Consider the following 16,301-nt stretch of genomic DNA (forward strand, 5'->3'; position numbering starts at 1 on the left):
GGAATGAAAAAATAAATAAAAAACCTTGCTAACTTTCATCAGAATCAATCCTTTTCCAAGCTGGGGAGCATGAGTACCAAGTGGTCAGTTGTTGGATTGGGTAGGTCTTGCATGTGGGTCTTCCACGGGGATTCAATTCCTGTGGCAAGGAGTTGAGAGTGGGAGTGCATCGGAATGGAGTAGGATGTCATGTAAGTTGGGTGGGCGATAAGAGTACCACATTAGGATGGGTAGAAAGGATCTTGGGTAGGATGTCCCTCATTTACAAGCCTGATGATAGTTAATCAAAGCCCTGGTGAAGGATGTGGTTCAGTTGTTCCATTCTAGGGCGATACTAGGTCATGATGAGACTAGTCCTTTGTAGACTACTCTTGGGGGCAGTAGGAAGATTAGGAGTGTGTGAGAATAAGGCATGAGAAATCTGTCTGATGACTAGGTTTGGTATGTAGCACCTGCTTGTGAAGGTGACCTGTACACCTGTTACTCTTCCCCCCTGCATTACTAGCCAGCAACCTGTGTGCCTCCCTCCGAGCAACTAGCCACCCACCCCCTATCTCTCCTTCAGCCTCTCACTTCTCTGTCCAATTACCCACACCACACAACCCTTAATGCACCCAGTCCACCTGACCTCTCGAACTGCAATCACAGCATTGTGAAGTGTGTGCGTGCGTGTGTGTGTGTGTGTGTGTGTGTGTGTGTGTGTGTGTGTGTGTGTGTGTGTATGCGCGCGCACGCGCTTTAGCCCTGAAGGAAGACATTATTTGAACATCTCAGCAATGTTTACCGATCTTGTTTATCGGCCTTTTGAGTGCTCAATGCCTTACAATTCTTTGTATCCTATCCAGTACTATCCCATCCCAAATTATTACTTTGGCCATAAAACTGAGCAACAAATAATGTCTGTTGAGAATTAAGTATGGAATATGCACAATAGTTTTATACCTTCAGTAGCATTTTCATCTGTAACTTCCATTTTATCTGGTTCTTCATCACAGTTTTTCTTGCGTAATTCACTGTCCTCAGTACTATTATTATCACCATCATCATCATTATCTTCTTCTTCTTCTTCTTCTTGGTTAGCATCAGAATCATCACCACCACCATCATCATCCTCATCCTCCTCATAATCTTCATCGTCACCAGATACTTCAGCTTCATCATCCAAAAATTTATTCTTTACTGTTTTCTTCCGCACAACCTTTGTAGTTTCTTCCTCCTCTTCCTCCTCCTCAGATTCTGATTCAGTAAGTGGTTCTTCAGCATCATCATCTTCATCAAACATACCACAGTCACTCTTTTCATCTGCAAACAGACAAGATAATGTTTACCATTAACTTAGAAAATATAAATTGGTTTGAGACAATATACACTAATATTTAAGAAACCTCCAGCAGTCAGAAATAAAGGCCCAAACAAAAGCCAATGGAAATGACGTGTAAAACAGTGCAGTAACATAAGTGCTAGTACTCCAGGCCAAGCTTTCCAGCTTGATTGCTCACATGGAGGCAGCCTGGTGACTGCAGGCACATGTGGATAGGAGTGAGCAGTCAGGTCATGGTATACTCAGTTGAATGCCTCAGCTGAGAGTTCATGGGCAGGGGTGAGCATATACCTCATGCGACATTATTTTCTACGAGTTGAGTTTATTTTATTTTATATAGCACCTGCACACCAACTTCACTTATATCAAATAACTTTAAATATTGGGACAATTGGGGGTCTGGAGGGAGACCCTAAGAACAAAGAATAATTGTGACTACAGACGAGTAAAGTGTAACGGTTTGATGTGTCACTGAATGCAACATGCACTCTTAACTATGTATTTAGGGCACTCAGTAGGTCAACTGCTACACTGAGAAGGTTTTAAGGTGAGAGCTGCTACCCATCCTTTGAGCAGCTTCACATGCACATTTCAGCACAACAATGCCCATTGACATGTGGTGTGGAACATGCAAACTTCTTCAAAGAAAGATGAGTAACACTGCATTGCAGGTCTGCACTTTCACCTGACATGTCACCTGCTAAAAATGGCTGGAGTAGAGATGACGGACAACTTATTTGTCAGGCTTTCAGCAATTTCTGTAGACGCTTTATGAACTGAAATAAAAATCTCATGCTGAGAGATTCCTCACAAATTTATCCAGGCCATTTCTGTTCCCATACCATAACATTTAGAGGTTCTAACTGCACTATATGAGCAATTAACTGAAATCCTTTAGTGAATGATATGATGTATACAATTATGTAACATTAGCATTTGTGTATTGACATGTACCTAATATATGTTGTATGTTCATTACACTAGTGCATATCCTTATTTGTTTAGCAATTTTCTGACACAATAATATATCTTAGTATGTCATCCCCGAAAACTTCAAACACATATTCTCATTCATTACAGCTGCTGCATCACTCATAACAAAAATATTAGCAGATAATGCTTATTGGAACAACCTTTACTTAGTGCTACTGACATACACAATAACACAATCAAAGTAAAGAAACTCATGTTACTTTAAAAGAGAGGGAACAAATAAGCTATCACTGAAAGAACAAACCATCAATGTCTTCTTCGTTATCCATTTTAAATTCCTGCTGCTTCTTCAACCATTCCTCTTCTCTCTGCCGTGCCATTTTTTGTTGGAGCTCTTCCTTCAGTCGCAAGAGTTTGGCACCCGGTTTGGCTAATTCAGGATCTTCAGGTGCCTCTTCATCTAATGGTACTGTTAAAACCTCTTTCACTACGTTTTCCTCTCCATTTTCACTTTTTTCCACACTTGAAACACTGTCAGATAAAAATCTCATAAGAGCATTGTACTACTTGAGAATGAGCTCATTCAATTTTTTGCACCAATAATTAATATATTTCAGCATTAACAACATGGTAATTAGATTAAAGGTACTTAAATATTTTCCTACAAGACCCCTACAGAAATCTCACTCCTTTTAAAAGGTCTCAGCTTAAGAATCAAACCTAGATTTAACCATGATGGACTTCTTCGAAGCCTACTTTCCTTCTCCTGTTCTCTTCTGACGAAACATACATTCACCATCAACCCTATTGGCTACTTCCAGCCCAAGGAGACCAATAAATATTGTCTTTAATACTTCCAATCTCCTTACAATAATGCCCCTCCCCTCCATTTCCACAAAAGCACTCTGATAATCTTCCAAGAATTTCTCACCTTCAATGTGGCTACACCTTTCTTATTCATATACAGTCTTAGTGAGCCCAACACCACAGCTACTGAACACCACCTTAAATTAAAACCGATACTGATATAATTGTTTTTCCCCCCTATCAAAAACTTTGTCACCATCTTTATGGAACTCTGTGACTATGTGAGTGAGAAGTTCTGTAAGTTTTCTGACTCCTCCACTAACAATAATATCACATCCCAGAAATCCAACATCACCCAAGACTTAGATTCATCTGACACCTGAATCCATTTCCTCTTCACACAGGCAACTCTCACCTTACATCAACTTTGTATCTGCTGTCAAAGCTCACAAACCCAATTTCACAGGTTACTCCTATTGTGGCTAACCACAATGCTTCCAAAAAACTATTCTGTGCCTTGGCTGACGATTACTTTCAACCTCATGCCGTAGTCTTCATTCATACATCCATGATAATTACTACTTTCTTCTCCAGTTTTTCACAGTTCCTGGACCATTCTAATTTACTGTTTTTAACTGCACACTGTGTCACTGTATACCAACATCCTTCGTGTTCTTGCAGCCATACAACACAACTTGTCACAGCACCATCCCGATATGAAACCCACCACCTCCTGCCGAAGTCTTTTAGCCAAACACATTCTGAGCCATTATTGTGTATCCTTTGAAACTAAATCTACAAGCAAATCCATAGTACTCTGAAAATACTCATGTGACAATCTGTTAGCAGGCCTCATACAAAAAATGTTACTAACATATTTAATATCTTAATCTGCAAGCTGTGCTGACTTGTGGACATCTTCATAATCTGGTCCCATGGCAAGAATACCCTCTGCTCTTTCTCACATACTGTCAAATTGAGTTCACCATGTAGAAGCTGATATCCACCTATCAGATGGCTCCATAAAAACTTCTGTTCACATCAAATGCCTCAACCACCAACAATGTCACCCATCCCACACCAAAAGGGACTCACCAATAGGCTCAGTGCCCATATGCATCTTATCTGCAGTGGGAAATAGGAGTTATACAAACATGATGTTAATCTTGCCAAAGCCTTTAAATGCAGCCTATACACTGCTCATTTGGTCTAGAATATGGTTTTCCACATCAATTCTTGTGCTGAAATCAACAAACCTGTTCCATATACTAAACTCATCACCATCCACTTCAGTCCAATTACAGTGCTTCCAATCAGTTACAGAAACTACCAACCCAATCAAAGGAGAAAGCACCAAGAGAAGCACAATCAGTATGCTGGATGTCTATACAGAAAATACCATCAAATGCCTAACAACCAAGTCATTGACAAGATTAGCGAACCCCACACCAGCAATAACTTCAACAGATGGCTCAATAAGCCATGTCATACAGTTCTTCCATACTACAAAGGTAATTGTTCCAGTAATCCCTCTTGCTTACACCTTCAGAAGATCTTGTCTTCAGCTAATCTCTTCCTACTCCATTGCCCTACCCTTTCTTTTCCAGTCACATGCCATTCCATTCCTCCACTGCCCCACTACTGCACTCTTTCTTCCTCCACACTTCTCACTCTCATGATCTACCCATGCAGTTTTGTGATTGTTACCTTATCTAATCCTGAGTTTCCCACCACCACTGAGAATCGCATTTCCATATAGCATGCCTTCAAACGCTTCCCTATCCCTTATTTACTCCTCATATCTCATTTCATCCACCCCAACCCCTCCTCATCCTACTAACATGTCTCATCCATTTTCCTTAGCAACCATTCTTAAACAATTGTGTGGTCGTGTAAGCATCAACATGTTGCAGGTACGTGGTTTTCTTTCATTGTTTTTGTTTACTGTTTCCATACTGGAATTTCCATTACAATAACAACCATAAATAATTACTCTTACACAGACTGAAGCTTATTAAACATGCACAGATCCTTACCTGACTTCCAAATTTTTCTTGTCAACAGGTTTCTTCTTGGCAGCCGAATGTTTAATAAACCTCTCGATAAGTGCATTGACACCACTGGGAGTTTTTGTAACACATGCATCCAAATCAATAATCTCATCAGGATCCCCTTTGAGTTGTGGTTTAAAGAATGTATTAATCCTGCTCTGAAACTTCACATTTTTAGATTTATTTGAAGTACAAGCTCTTACTGCTTCATGTGAAGCATCTTTGCTGCCACAATTGTCTGCCACATCATTATTGCTCTTAATGCTGTCCACAATTTCTGTCTTTGCCACCTCGATATTTATAGTACTTTTAAAACGGTCATTATCCCGCTTACGTAGATTTGTAACACTGGTCAAACCATTAGTCTCTATTTCACTGGTCCTTGCACCTCCTAGTTCCTTGACACTTTCACTGGCATTTGCACAATTATCTGAAGAAGTATTACTAACAGAACCCTCTGCAATTGACGCCTCTAGATCTGGACACACTTTTCTAGATTCATGGGAAGAATTCGGTAAAATCCCTTCTGTGTCTGACTTCGGAGTTCCAGATGTGGATACTGAACTATTATCAGAACTTTTCTGTATTTCTGTTGCAGATAGCTTAGTTTCAGTTTTTGTCTCTGGCTCAGCTGTAACATCACTTAAATTCAAGGGTGGCCCCAGCATTTCTGACATTACGTCCTTGTCTTGACACAAATCAACTGTGTCACTTACAGTGTAATGCAAGACTAAATCCTGTGAACCTATGTTAAACACATCCAGCATTGAAACATTTTCTGAATAACTCACTGTGTGGTCATCTACAGTAGAATCACAAGCATTATCATCACATATCATGCCACAACCTACAGCTTTTTTTGTCACCTCACTTCCTTCCTTGTTGTGTAGTGTACATTTACTATCAGAAGTGATATTTGGGTTGCTGACAATATTACTTTTTTTATCTGTGCTCCTGACATCTGTATGATCTTTACTAATTTCATGAGATTGGGCACTGTCAGTATCATATGTAGCAGATGACTTCTCTGCACTGGTTGGCATTTGATCACACTCCAGCCCATTTTGCTTAACACTACAGTTCGTATCAGATTGATCAGTATTTTCATCATCAACTTGCCCAGTTTGTGTAACTAGTATGTTTGATGAAGTAACATCATTTGCGATTTGTGAGGACATGGAAACTCCTTTATCAGAAAAATTTTCACCTGTATTACTTAGATCAGACAGCTTGGGTTGTTCATCAAGTACCTTATTGCTAGTATCACTGTCAGAATCCTCTGATTCAGACTTATAAAAAACTTCAGCCTCTTTCTCTCTCTCTTCAAGATCTTTCCTGCAAAAGAGCAAGACAAATTACAATTTAAAAAATGAAACAAACGTGTTCGCCACAGTCCTGAAAATCTCATCATGCACAATGGAAAATAAAGACATTACAACTGTCAAACAGCAAGGTTCTGATCACAACGGAGTAAAACACAATAGTTCACAGTTTGACAAAGATACAACTTGGTTTAAAGGTACCTTTCAGACAGTGTTCTGAAAATGGATATTGTTACACTGTGGATGCAGACAAAAAAATGTAGAAAAAACACAATGACAACTTGTGCATCCATAAGCAGGATTACACACAGAACTCATAAGTGGCAGTAAAATGAAAATGAAGTTGCTGGAAAAAAGTAAGTAGACTGTTCATTATTTCAAAAGTAATCGTCATATCTGATAACACCTTTATCCTAGTGAGAGACAAGACAGTCACCATGACTGTACCCAGGCATGCACCTCTTCATCTGAATCAAATCAAAGGCCACAAATGTCTTTCTTCAGGGCTCCCACAATACAGAAATCCCATGGGAAGAGATTGGGAATGTATGGAGGATGTGTTAGGGCTTTTCATCTAAAAACTTCTGCAGTGTTCTCTAAACAGCCTTGACAAAATGTGAGCCAAGTAAATTAGACAGAATACTCTGAAAAAAGCTGCTGTTTCCTCAAGTACATTACATAGCTGCTATTTCTCTCCCATTGGTAACCTAATACTTACTTGGTATTTTTAAAATACAATACTTACATCTGTAACAACAGAGGCATGTTTACAGTGCACTACTGCTTGTCAAACAGCTTTACAATGAACGCTATTATTTGTCATGTAGCTAACAGAACTTTTTCAATCCAAAAAAATGTAGGTATTCATATGATTTGTAGTAGATAATGAGGTACACTTTTAATTTTCTTTTGAATTAGTAGATTTTCAATTTCTTGCTTTTCATTTGATGGGAGCTTGTTACACACACTCTGAACTGCAGACACACAGGCTATGTCTACATTAAAATTGTTTGTGCGCGTGTGATTGCAATAGTATAAATCACAATTCAGCTGAAACAATGTTTTCTATTTTGTCATTACAGAATTTCAAGATCCTTAAAAGGGTCTCTGCAGAACATGTGGTTATCTGCTTTATATAATTTCCTTGCTGTTTGCTTCTGCTGGATAAACATTTCATTTACTCATGATGCACTGCTCAGAAGATAATTCTACAAGACAACAAGAAGTAGAAATATACAAAATCTGACAACACTCCTGTCTTCAAGTCAACACAAAGTGAGATACTTCAAAGGACAAAACATGCTGAACTGAGCTTTGTGATTAGTTTATCTATGTACTGACTCCATTTTAACTGGTTATATAGGAAGACAAAGAATTTTACACAGTGTGCTCCGTTTATTGTAGGACTTATCATCTACTTCTGGTACTAGCAATTAATTTTTGCTTGTGTAAAATCAAATGATGAGTCTTAATGAGATAGAGACTCAGAACCGTGAACCATTTACCCTATTCAGTTATCATTTGAACCATGTCTGGTATGGTCGAGTTTGGACCCTTGACTGATATGCCTCTTAATATTTACAAAAATTATAGTTTCAGAATCATCCTTTACTGCACTGAAAGATCATTTTTGTAAGTTAGAAGCAAGAATTGATCCACATCCTTAAGGGGCCCCTCATGCTATGTCTCCCTGTTCTGAGGACAGTTTCTTACCTGTGAAACAGTCTGATAGACTGACCCACTGCTTTTTGTTATGATAGTAAGAAACCATTTGCAAAAAGTGATGCATCAATGCCGTAACACTTTAGTTTACCCAGGAGAATTTTTTAGGCGCAAAATCAAAGGCTTTGGCAAATTCACAAAATATATTAAGGATATAATTTTTCCTGTTTAGCTCTGCCAGGGCACCATTTGTGACACATTATATGTTGAAGACTACTTATGAAAGAAAAGATAAAGTGACAGGCAGTTAACAAGTTCTGATCAGATGAATGAGTCAGTATTCTAACAATGTAGGCCACTTTCTCAAACACCTGAGGAAGTTGGAATGAGGTAAGTGGGTCAGTAATTAGAGAAGATCTGATTGCCTCTAGTTACAACAGAATATTTAAGTCTGTCAGGAAATATGCCGCAAGTCACTGATGGTTTACAAATGTAACTTCAGGGTAGTCCCATGAAATCAGCATGAGACTTTAAAATTCTCATCATAGCTAGCAAATTAACACCTTTAAGTCATCTGATGAATTTTGTAATCTCCATGGGAATTATAGTTTTTGAAACTAATATCTGTCAGTGCTGCATTTTATACTTGCACAGATAATCTTTATTTAGCAGTTTATTACTGGGAGTAATGTTTGCAGCCACAGTGAGGAAATAATTGTTTTGTTTAGAGGTCAATTATTTCAAAGTGTCATCATTTCTACAAGATATATTTTCTAGGGCCTTGGTTTCACCCAGATCACAATTTTATTTTTCTGTTTCGTTTTTGTTTCTTGTTTAATAATGTTCCAAGTGACTTTTGCATTTTAGTTTTTGAAGATAGTGCACAAGCTTTGTTTTTCAATAGCAGACTAGAGGCTTTTAGAACACTAACGGTACTGGAGTTTCAAGTCTTGATTACAATTTGACCTCTGAATCTGGTAGAGCTCTCTCCTCCTAGCACAAAATACTTTACTCCCAGCAATTACTCTTCCTCCTGCCAATTTTACACTTGTTTTTCTATGGGAAAAACTAAATTCAAAGTGCTTTAGGAATGTGCTCTGGTATGCACAACACACAACTATTAACATTCCATCTATTCTTTCTATTATCTCTTCTCAGACTGCTACCCACAACACGCCACCAACCTTGCAGGTGTGAACTCCTGGCAGCTGCAGCTCAAGTCATCTAGCTTCATGGCCCTGGAGATAGATTAAAACAGTCTGGCATTGACACAACTACGCCGAGTTGTTTTCAATCCAACCTCCAGCAGCTGCCACACAACAATGCACGTACCATAGTAAACAGCACTGAATCTCAGACCCATTTCTCCTCTGAGAAGTCACGTTCCTCCTGAATGCCACACGTGTATCCTTGCACCAAACAGGTATTTAGGGTACCATCCACTCACTCTACAGCCAGTGCACATTCTGGGCTTGTGATGGCCATGCTTAGCAGCCTATCAATCAAAGTTCTCACTCAGCTCTCATGCACATTCCAGACTTACACCGGTCATGCTTAGAAGCCATCTATCAGAATTCACTGTCAAATCATCATCTCCCGGAATTTCATCTCTGCCGTCTTCGATCTCACGCCTCGCAGGACCTCATCTTCAACTGTCCTTGAACTCACCATCTCACTGGACCTCACCTTCAACAGTCCACGAGCAGACTGTCACGCTGGAATGCAACGTCAGCGATAAACATCCAGTCAAGAATGTTCTAGTGCAACCAAGTAATGCAGATTTAGGTCCCAATAAATTGTGCTATGTGTATTTTGTTCATTAGAGTTAACAAACATATCATTGCTCCCGATTACATCCACTGGGTCATGTTTACTCCTCGGTCCCAAATGCAAAAGTGGCTATCGGACATTCTTACACTTGTGATGCTTTCTCTTTCCACTTCATAGTGACCCATGGACCCACCAGTTCTGCAATGCAAGCAGAAGTTATAGCTCCGGGTACAGCAACAACACTTTCAGCATGAGCTGATGCTGAGGCTTCTCAAACAGAATGTGAAAGTAGTCCATTCTTACACCATAATGGTGCCAGGCTCGGCACCTGAGGAGAAACCATATCCTCCAGTGCCTTCTGACGTCAATCATGTGTTTTGACAAGTCTCCAGCCACCGCTGCTCCAGCTAAGCCCGTCGCCCATTGGCCGCAGACACTTGCTGCCACGGTACCCCCCATTTCTCCCATTCCTTTGGTCTCACTTTCTGCCTCTCTTCCTGCACCCACTGCATGCATGGATCCAACTGACAGTCATTAATTCCTCTCTATGCCAGTTCCCCAAGGATTCTCACCTACTGCTCTCTTACCCTTTGTAGAGTCTTCTTTCTCATACATCGCCAAGGCTCTACCCACATCTCCAGTCCTCCTGGGCCTTCCCCTTCCGGCTGTGGATATTGCATCAAATGTGACACATTCAATGCATCTACCCTCGCTACCCTCGCTCTGTCAGAGGCTTCTCAGTGACCTCACTTGCTGATGGTGTGGGTATCAAGTCTTCATCGGCGTTTTCCAGCATCCTCACCGCCCCCCGGTAGCTGAGTGGTCAGCGCGACAAACTGTCAATCCTAAGGGCCCGGGTTCGATTCCCGGCTGGGTCGGAGATTTTCTCCACTCAGGGACTGGGTGTTGTGTTGTCCTAATCATCATTGTTTCATCCCCATCGGCGCGCAAGTCGCCGAAGTGGTGTCAAATCGAAAGACTTGCACCAGGCGAGCGGTCTACCCGACGGGAGGCACTCGTCACACGCCGCCATCATCATCATCATCATCACCACCATCACCATCACCATCACCATCACCATCACCATCACCATCACCATCACCACCATCTAGTGTGGGTATCAAGTTTACATCGGCATTCTCCAGCACCCTCACCACACTGTGGCCGTTCTGCTGCCCCATGGTTCCATTCGGCAGCTGCTCTCATTTGGTGCTGCAAGCGCCCATCCCAGGGATCACTTCCCCAGCCCCGGGAGCCCTCCTCCCTTCAGCTGTCACGTGGTCTCCACGATGGCTCCTCCCCTTCTTTCTTATGGGAGGTGAGTTATTGTTTCCTCTCAGGCTGCCGCATGTTACATATATCACTAAGCATACAGGCACATTCTGTGGGCTACAGCAACTATGTGATATGTTCATATGGTCTGTTTGCATACATATAGTTTACAGCTGCCATCAATTCTCAATTTTACCATCCTGCACTTGAAACCAGTTGTGGAAGTAACCATTGCCCAGATACTTTGGCTTCAAAGTCCTTTTTCCCCGTTACAACAGCTGTATCACCCCTAAAACTTACTTAAAAAGCATCTACTATTTAATACTCTCAAACTCTTCTTCCCTGGAATATGTATATTACACTCTAGTTACAAAATGTACACTGCATTGAATAGCTGCTTACAACTTCAAGCTATACAGCATTTTCAATTACAAACTCTCTTGTACATCAGAAGTGCCAAGCAACGATTAACTTCACATCACTGAGACAGCAACCGCAATGTCTCTAACTCCCGGCAGTTCCACAAACCAGGGTATACCAGGTGTACTGGTATGAAATGAGCGTTAAGATACAAATGTGTCAATAGGGGACATTTGTTGTGAACGAGCCTTGAAAGTGATGATTTGCGGACAGCATTAATTTTTTGTTTTCATTTGAAAAAAAGTGCTGCAGAGTCTCATCGAATGCTTGTCGAGGCAAATGGTTATCATGCTCTATCAGAAACAACATGCAAATGATGGTTTCAACAGTTCAGAAATAATGATTTTGATGTAAGAAATGAAGAACATGGAAGACCACCAAAAAGTTTGAAGATGCTGAATTGCAAGCAATATTCGATGAAGATGACACTGAGTCAGAAGCAAATGGCAGCAATGCTAAATGTTGCACAACAAACAATTTCTGACCGTTTGAAAGCTATGGGAAATATCCAAAAGTGTGGAAAATGGGTGCCACATGAATTGAATGAAAGACAGATGGAAAACCGAAAAACCATTTGTCAAATTTTGCTTCAAAGACATGAAAGAAAATCAATTTTGCATCGAATTGTTACTGGCGATGAAAAATGGATTTATTTTAAGAATCCTAAACAGGAAAAATCATGGGTTAATCCGGGACAACCATCAACATCGACTGCAAAACCAGATCGATTCGGCAAGAAGACAATGCTCTGTGTTTAGTGGGATCAGAAAGGTGTGGTGTATCATGAGCTTCTAAAACCTGGTGAAACTGTGAATACTAATCGCTACAGACAACAAATGATCAATTTGAACTATGCATTGATCAAAAAAGACCAGAATGGGCCAGAAGACATGGCAAAGTAATTTTTTTACATGACAATGCACCTGCACACAAAGCAAAACTGGTTCAGGATATAATCAAAACACATGGCTGGGAGCTACTACCCCACCCGCCGTATTCACCAGACTTTGCCCCATCCGACTACCATTTGTTTTCATCAATGGGACACACATTGGCTGAGGAACACTTTGATTCCTACGAAGAAGTCAAAAATTGGGTGACTGATTGGTTTGCTTCAAAAGACGAACATCTCTATTGATGTGGTGCCCACAAATTGCCAAAAAGGTGGTCAAAATGTATAGAAAGCAATGGTCAGTACTTTGAATAAAATGTTTTTACTTTTCAATTCAAAATTATTGTTTCATTTTCACAAAAAACGCTCATCCCATACTGGTACACCTGGTATCACCTAGACAGGATATCTGCATTATGGAGTAATCGCTCACTGCACTGGCAGCCTCAATGCACCATAACATCACTGTTCATCACCCCATTCCACAGATATGCTGTGTTCACCACAGCACATGGTACACGCCCAAAGAATAGCAAAAATTCTGCACACAGAAAGCAGGTCACACAAGTCTACTAAAATAACATGAACATCATTTTACAACTGTGGATATCATTCATTTGATTGAAACATCAAAGTAAAACATATTAAGCAATCTGTTACACTTCCATGTCCACTAGCTACACGGCCCTCTGGAGTTCGATGGGAGCAGTATGGCAAAGACACAACCACAACTTTTTATTTTCAACCTAACCTCCAGCAGCCATCACAATACCACAGGGCACCAGCTTCATCTATAGCACCACGTGTATCACAGTAAATGGCACTATATGAGGTGCGACAATAAAGTAATGAGACTGACGTGAAAAAAATGTTGCTTACTGTTTTAGTCAAGTTTAGTGTTGTCTCCTTCAAAGTAGTTCCCTTCTGATTGCACACACTTATTCCAGAGCTTCTGCCATTGATGGCAACATTTCTGGGACACACCTTCTGTAATATCCTCCAAGACCCTCGTCACAGCTTTTTGGACATCTTGTGCTGTTTGAAAATGGTGTCCCTTGACCACTGATTTGACACTTGGAAATAGAAAAAAGTCGCACAAAGCGATAACTGGTGAATAAGGTGGCTGTGGTAGTACTGAAATTTGTTTTGATGTTAAAAATTGCTGTACTGACAAAGCAGTATGGGATGGTGCATTATCATGATGCAGAATCCAATTATCAGCAATGTTAGCGTGGACACGAAGAACTCTTTTACAAAGTCTTTCTAAAATTTCTTTGTAGTAATATTGGTTAACTGTTTGTGCAGAAGGCACCCACTCTTTATGAACAATTCCCTTGGAATCAAAGAAGCACACAAGAATGCATTTCACTTTTGACTTTTGACATGCAAGCTTTTTTTGGTCTGGGTGATCCCTTTGGCATTTTGTCTCTGGATCGAACTTGGGGGGTGGGGAGGGGTGGGGGACCAACTTTCATGACCAGTGATAACACGGCTCAACAATTCTGGATTGATTTCCATTTGCTTTAACAGATCAGCTGCCACATTTTTCTGTGTTTCTCGCTGTTGCGGTGGGACATTTTTGGGGACCATTTTTGCACAACTCTTTCTCATACCAAGATCTTCTGTTATTATTAGATGAATCACTTCTTGATTGATGTTCAGTTCTTCTGCAATCATTTTCAAGGATAATCTTCAATCAGATCGTACGAGTTCATGCACCCTGGCCAAGTTGACATCAGTCCGTGAGGTTGATGGTCGTCCACTGCAGTCTTCATCTTCAACATTCGTTCTGCCTTCACTAAACATTTTATGCCAACGAAAAACTTGAGCTCTTGACATAACCTCCTCTCCAAAAGCCTTCTGAAGCTTACCGGAAGTTGTCGTTGCGTTTTCACCTAATTTAACACAAAAAGAAATGGCGTACCATTGCACAATATTATGTGGTTCCATTTCCGTGACGAGAGACACAAACACACAGTAACAACTCACAACTGAGCAGTTGCATCAATGTGCCGCTTGGACTAAAGGCGGCTTATAGACCAAGGTCAAAGATATTGTACCTACACAAGCCTGCACTGTTGCCACATCTTGCACAGAACTCAGTCTAATTACTTTATTGTCACACCTCGTAATTGTGGGCACTGCTTTTCTTTCATGAAGTCATGTGTCTGCTAATGCCGCACCCGTATCCTTGTACCAGGCAGGTATTTAGTGTGCAGCCTGGTTACTCTGCAACCAATGAACACTCCTGGCTTACTTCAGCTTTGCTTAGCAGCCCACCAATCAGAGTTCTCACTCAGCTCTCGCTCATGCTCTGGGCTTACACCAGGCATACTCTACAGGCCATCAATTGGCATTTATGTTCAAGCAATCGCCTCCCAGGAGTTCATCTGTGCCATCCTTGAGCTCATGCCTTGCTGCACCTCATATCTGTTGTCATCGAGCTCATGCCTCACTGGATCTCGTCTTCAACTGTTCACAAGTTCAGCACCTCACAGGACTTCAACATCAATGAAAGACTTCCAATCAAGAACATTCCAGTGTGATGTTAGTGTTGACTTTTAGCCAACTAAATAGTGTGGACTTGTGTCTCAAGGAACTGTGTTGTTGTATTTTGTTCATTAGATGTAATAAACATATCACTGTACCCGCCTACCTGGGTAGATATGTCGTGGTGCACTGCCCCCCACCCCCCCTCGGTCGCAAATGCAAAACTTTCATTTTCTTGTACAGATATAAGAAGTGAAATGAAACAGAGTAAGAAAAGTGTGCTACACAGCCAGGACCACAAATTCAAGTGTGTTTGGTGAGAGACTAATATGAAAAGGGAAAGGAAAAAGGTCCCTTATTTCCTGTTGGACAGGGTGTTAAGACGACTGCAACATTGCCGTATGCTCACCTAAACTATCAGTGCCAATTATTCATTTCTCAAAGTATGGGTGCAAGCATGGTAGACATAACAAGGAATTTTTTGCTGTATTCCAAGAGATGAGAAAAGACCACAACAAGCAACCAATGGAGGGCAAGTAGGTAACAGTAATGTTGACGTATACAGCTGAAGACTGAAATGCATGACAAAGTATACACATACCACTGGCATAGTACACGGAGTCTCACGAAAGACATCCAGGAGGGGACTGCAGCTTGCGCAGCAGGTTTACCAGCGGTTTCCACTGCGTCTGCTGGTTGTTGCTATGTGTAGTTCTCACACACAAATACTTTGCATGTGTCCCCTACACTGTGCGATTGAGTGTACTGGTTTATTTTGAGTTTTTTGTCAAGTTTAATCACTACAAATATTGTTGCTAGACATCCTTACTGCAACTGCACCAAGTCCAGGGCTTTCTCTGCCCATATGTTGCTGGGCCCAGACCTCAGACAGAAATACCATAAGCATGTCTTCTATACTCTGCAATTGAGTGTTCGAGTGTTTTGAGCTTCCTGGCAAGTTTCCATTCAGTATGGTATACACGAAAGATCAATGAATATGAAGATAGTAACTGTTCTGAAAGAACAGATACCAATGATGACCATGCAACTTCTCTAGAAAGAAATGATAATTAATCGAAACCCTCAGCTGCCAACAGGTGTTGTTGATATACCTCAATGGGGACAGCTGAAAATGTGTGCCCCAACCAGGACTCAAACCCGGGATCTCCTGCTTCCATGGCAGACGCTCTACCCATCTGAGCCACCGAGGGCATAGAGGGTAGCGCAACTGCAGGGACTTATCTCTTGCACGCTTCCCGTGAAACCCACATCCCCAACTGTCCACAACCTACATTCGTAATGTTCCTAAAGGATATTTGCCCATTCACTCATTACTCGCGCCAACTAAGGTGACGATTACC

At 41.0% G+C, this 16,301-nt stretch overlaps 1 protein-coding gene across 5 annotated transcripts in view; it reads right to left on the reverse strand.

Annotated features, from left to right (window-relative positions):
• LOC126187931 (claspin) overlaps window positions 1–16,301 on the reverse strand; it is a 188,668-nt gene that overhangs the window by 116,907 nt on the left and 55,460 nt on the right. For 4 of the 5 annotated variants that reach the window (XM_049929294.1, XM_049929293.1, XM_049929295.1 and 1 more), the window contains 3 exons: window positions 5,098–6,447; window positions 2,559–2,785; window positions 943–1,302 (listed from right to left, as the gene is read on the reverse strand). In XM_049929294.1, coding sequence (XP_049785251.1) covers window positions 943–1,302; window positions 2,559–2,785; window positions 5,098–6,447 — 1,937 coding nt within the window. The remainder of the gene's footprint in view (window positions 1–942; window positions 1,303–2,558; window positions 2,786–5,097; window positions 6,448–16,301) is intronic. The other variant, XM_049929297.1, reaches the window with a different exon arrangement.

Source organism: Schistocerca cancellata, chromosome 5, assembly GCF_023864275.1.
Source record: "Schistocerca cancellata isolate TAMUIC-IGC-003103 chromosome 5, iqSchCanc2.1, whole genome shotgun sequence".
NCBI lineage: Eukaryota > Metazoa > Arthropoda > Insecta > Orthoptera > Acrididae > Schistocerca > Schistocerca cancellata.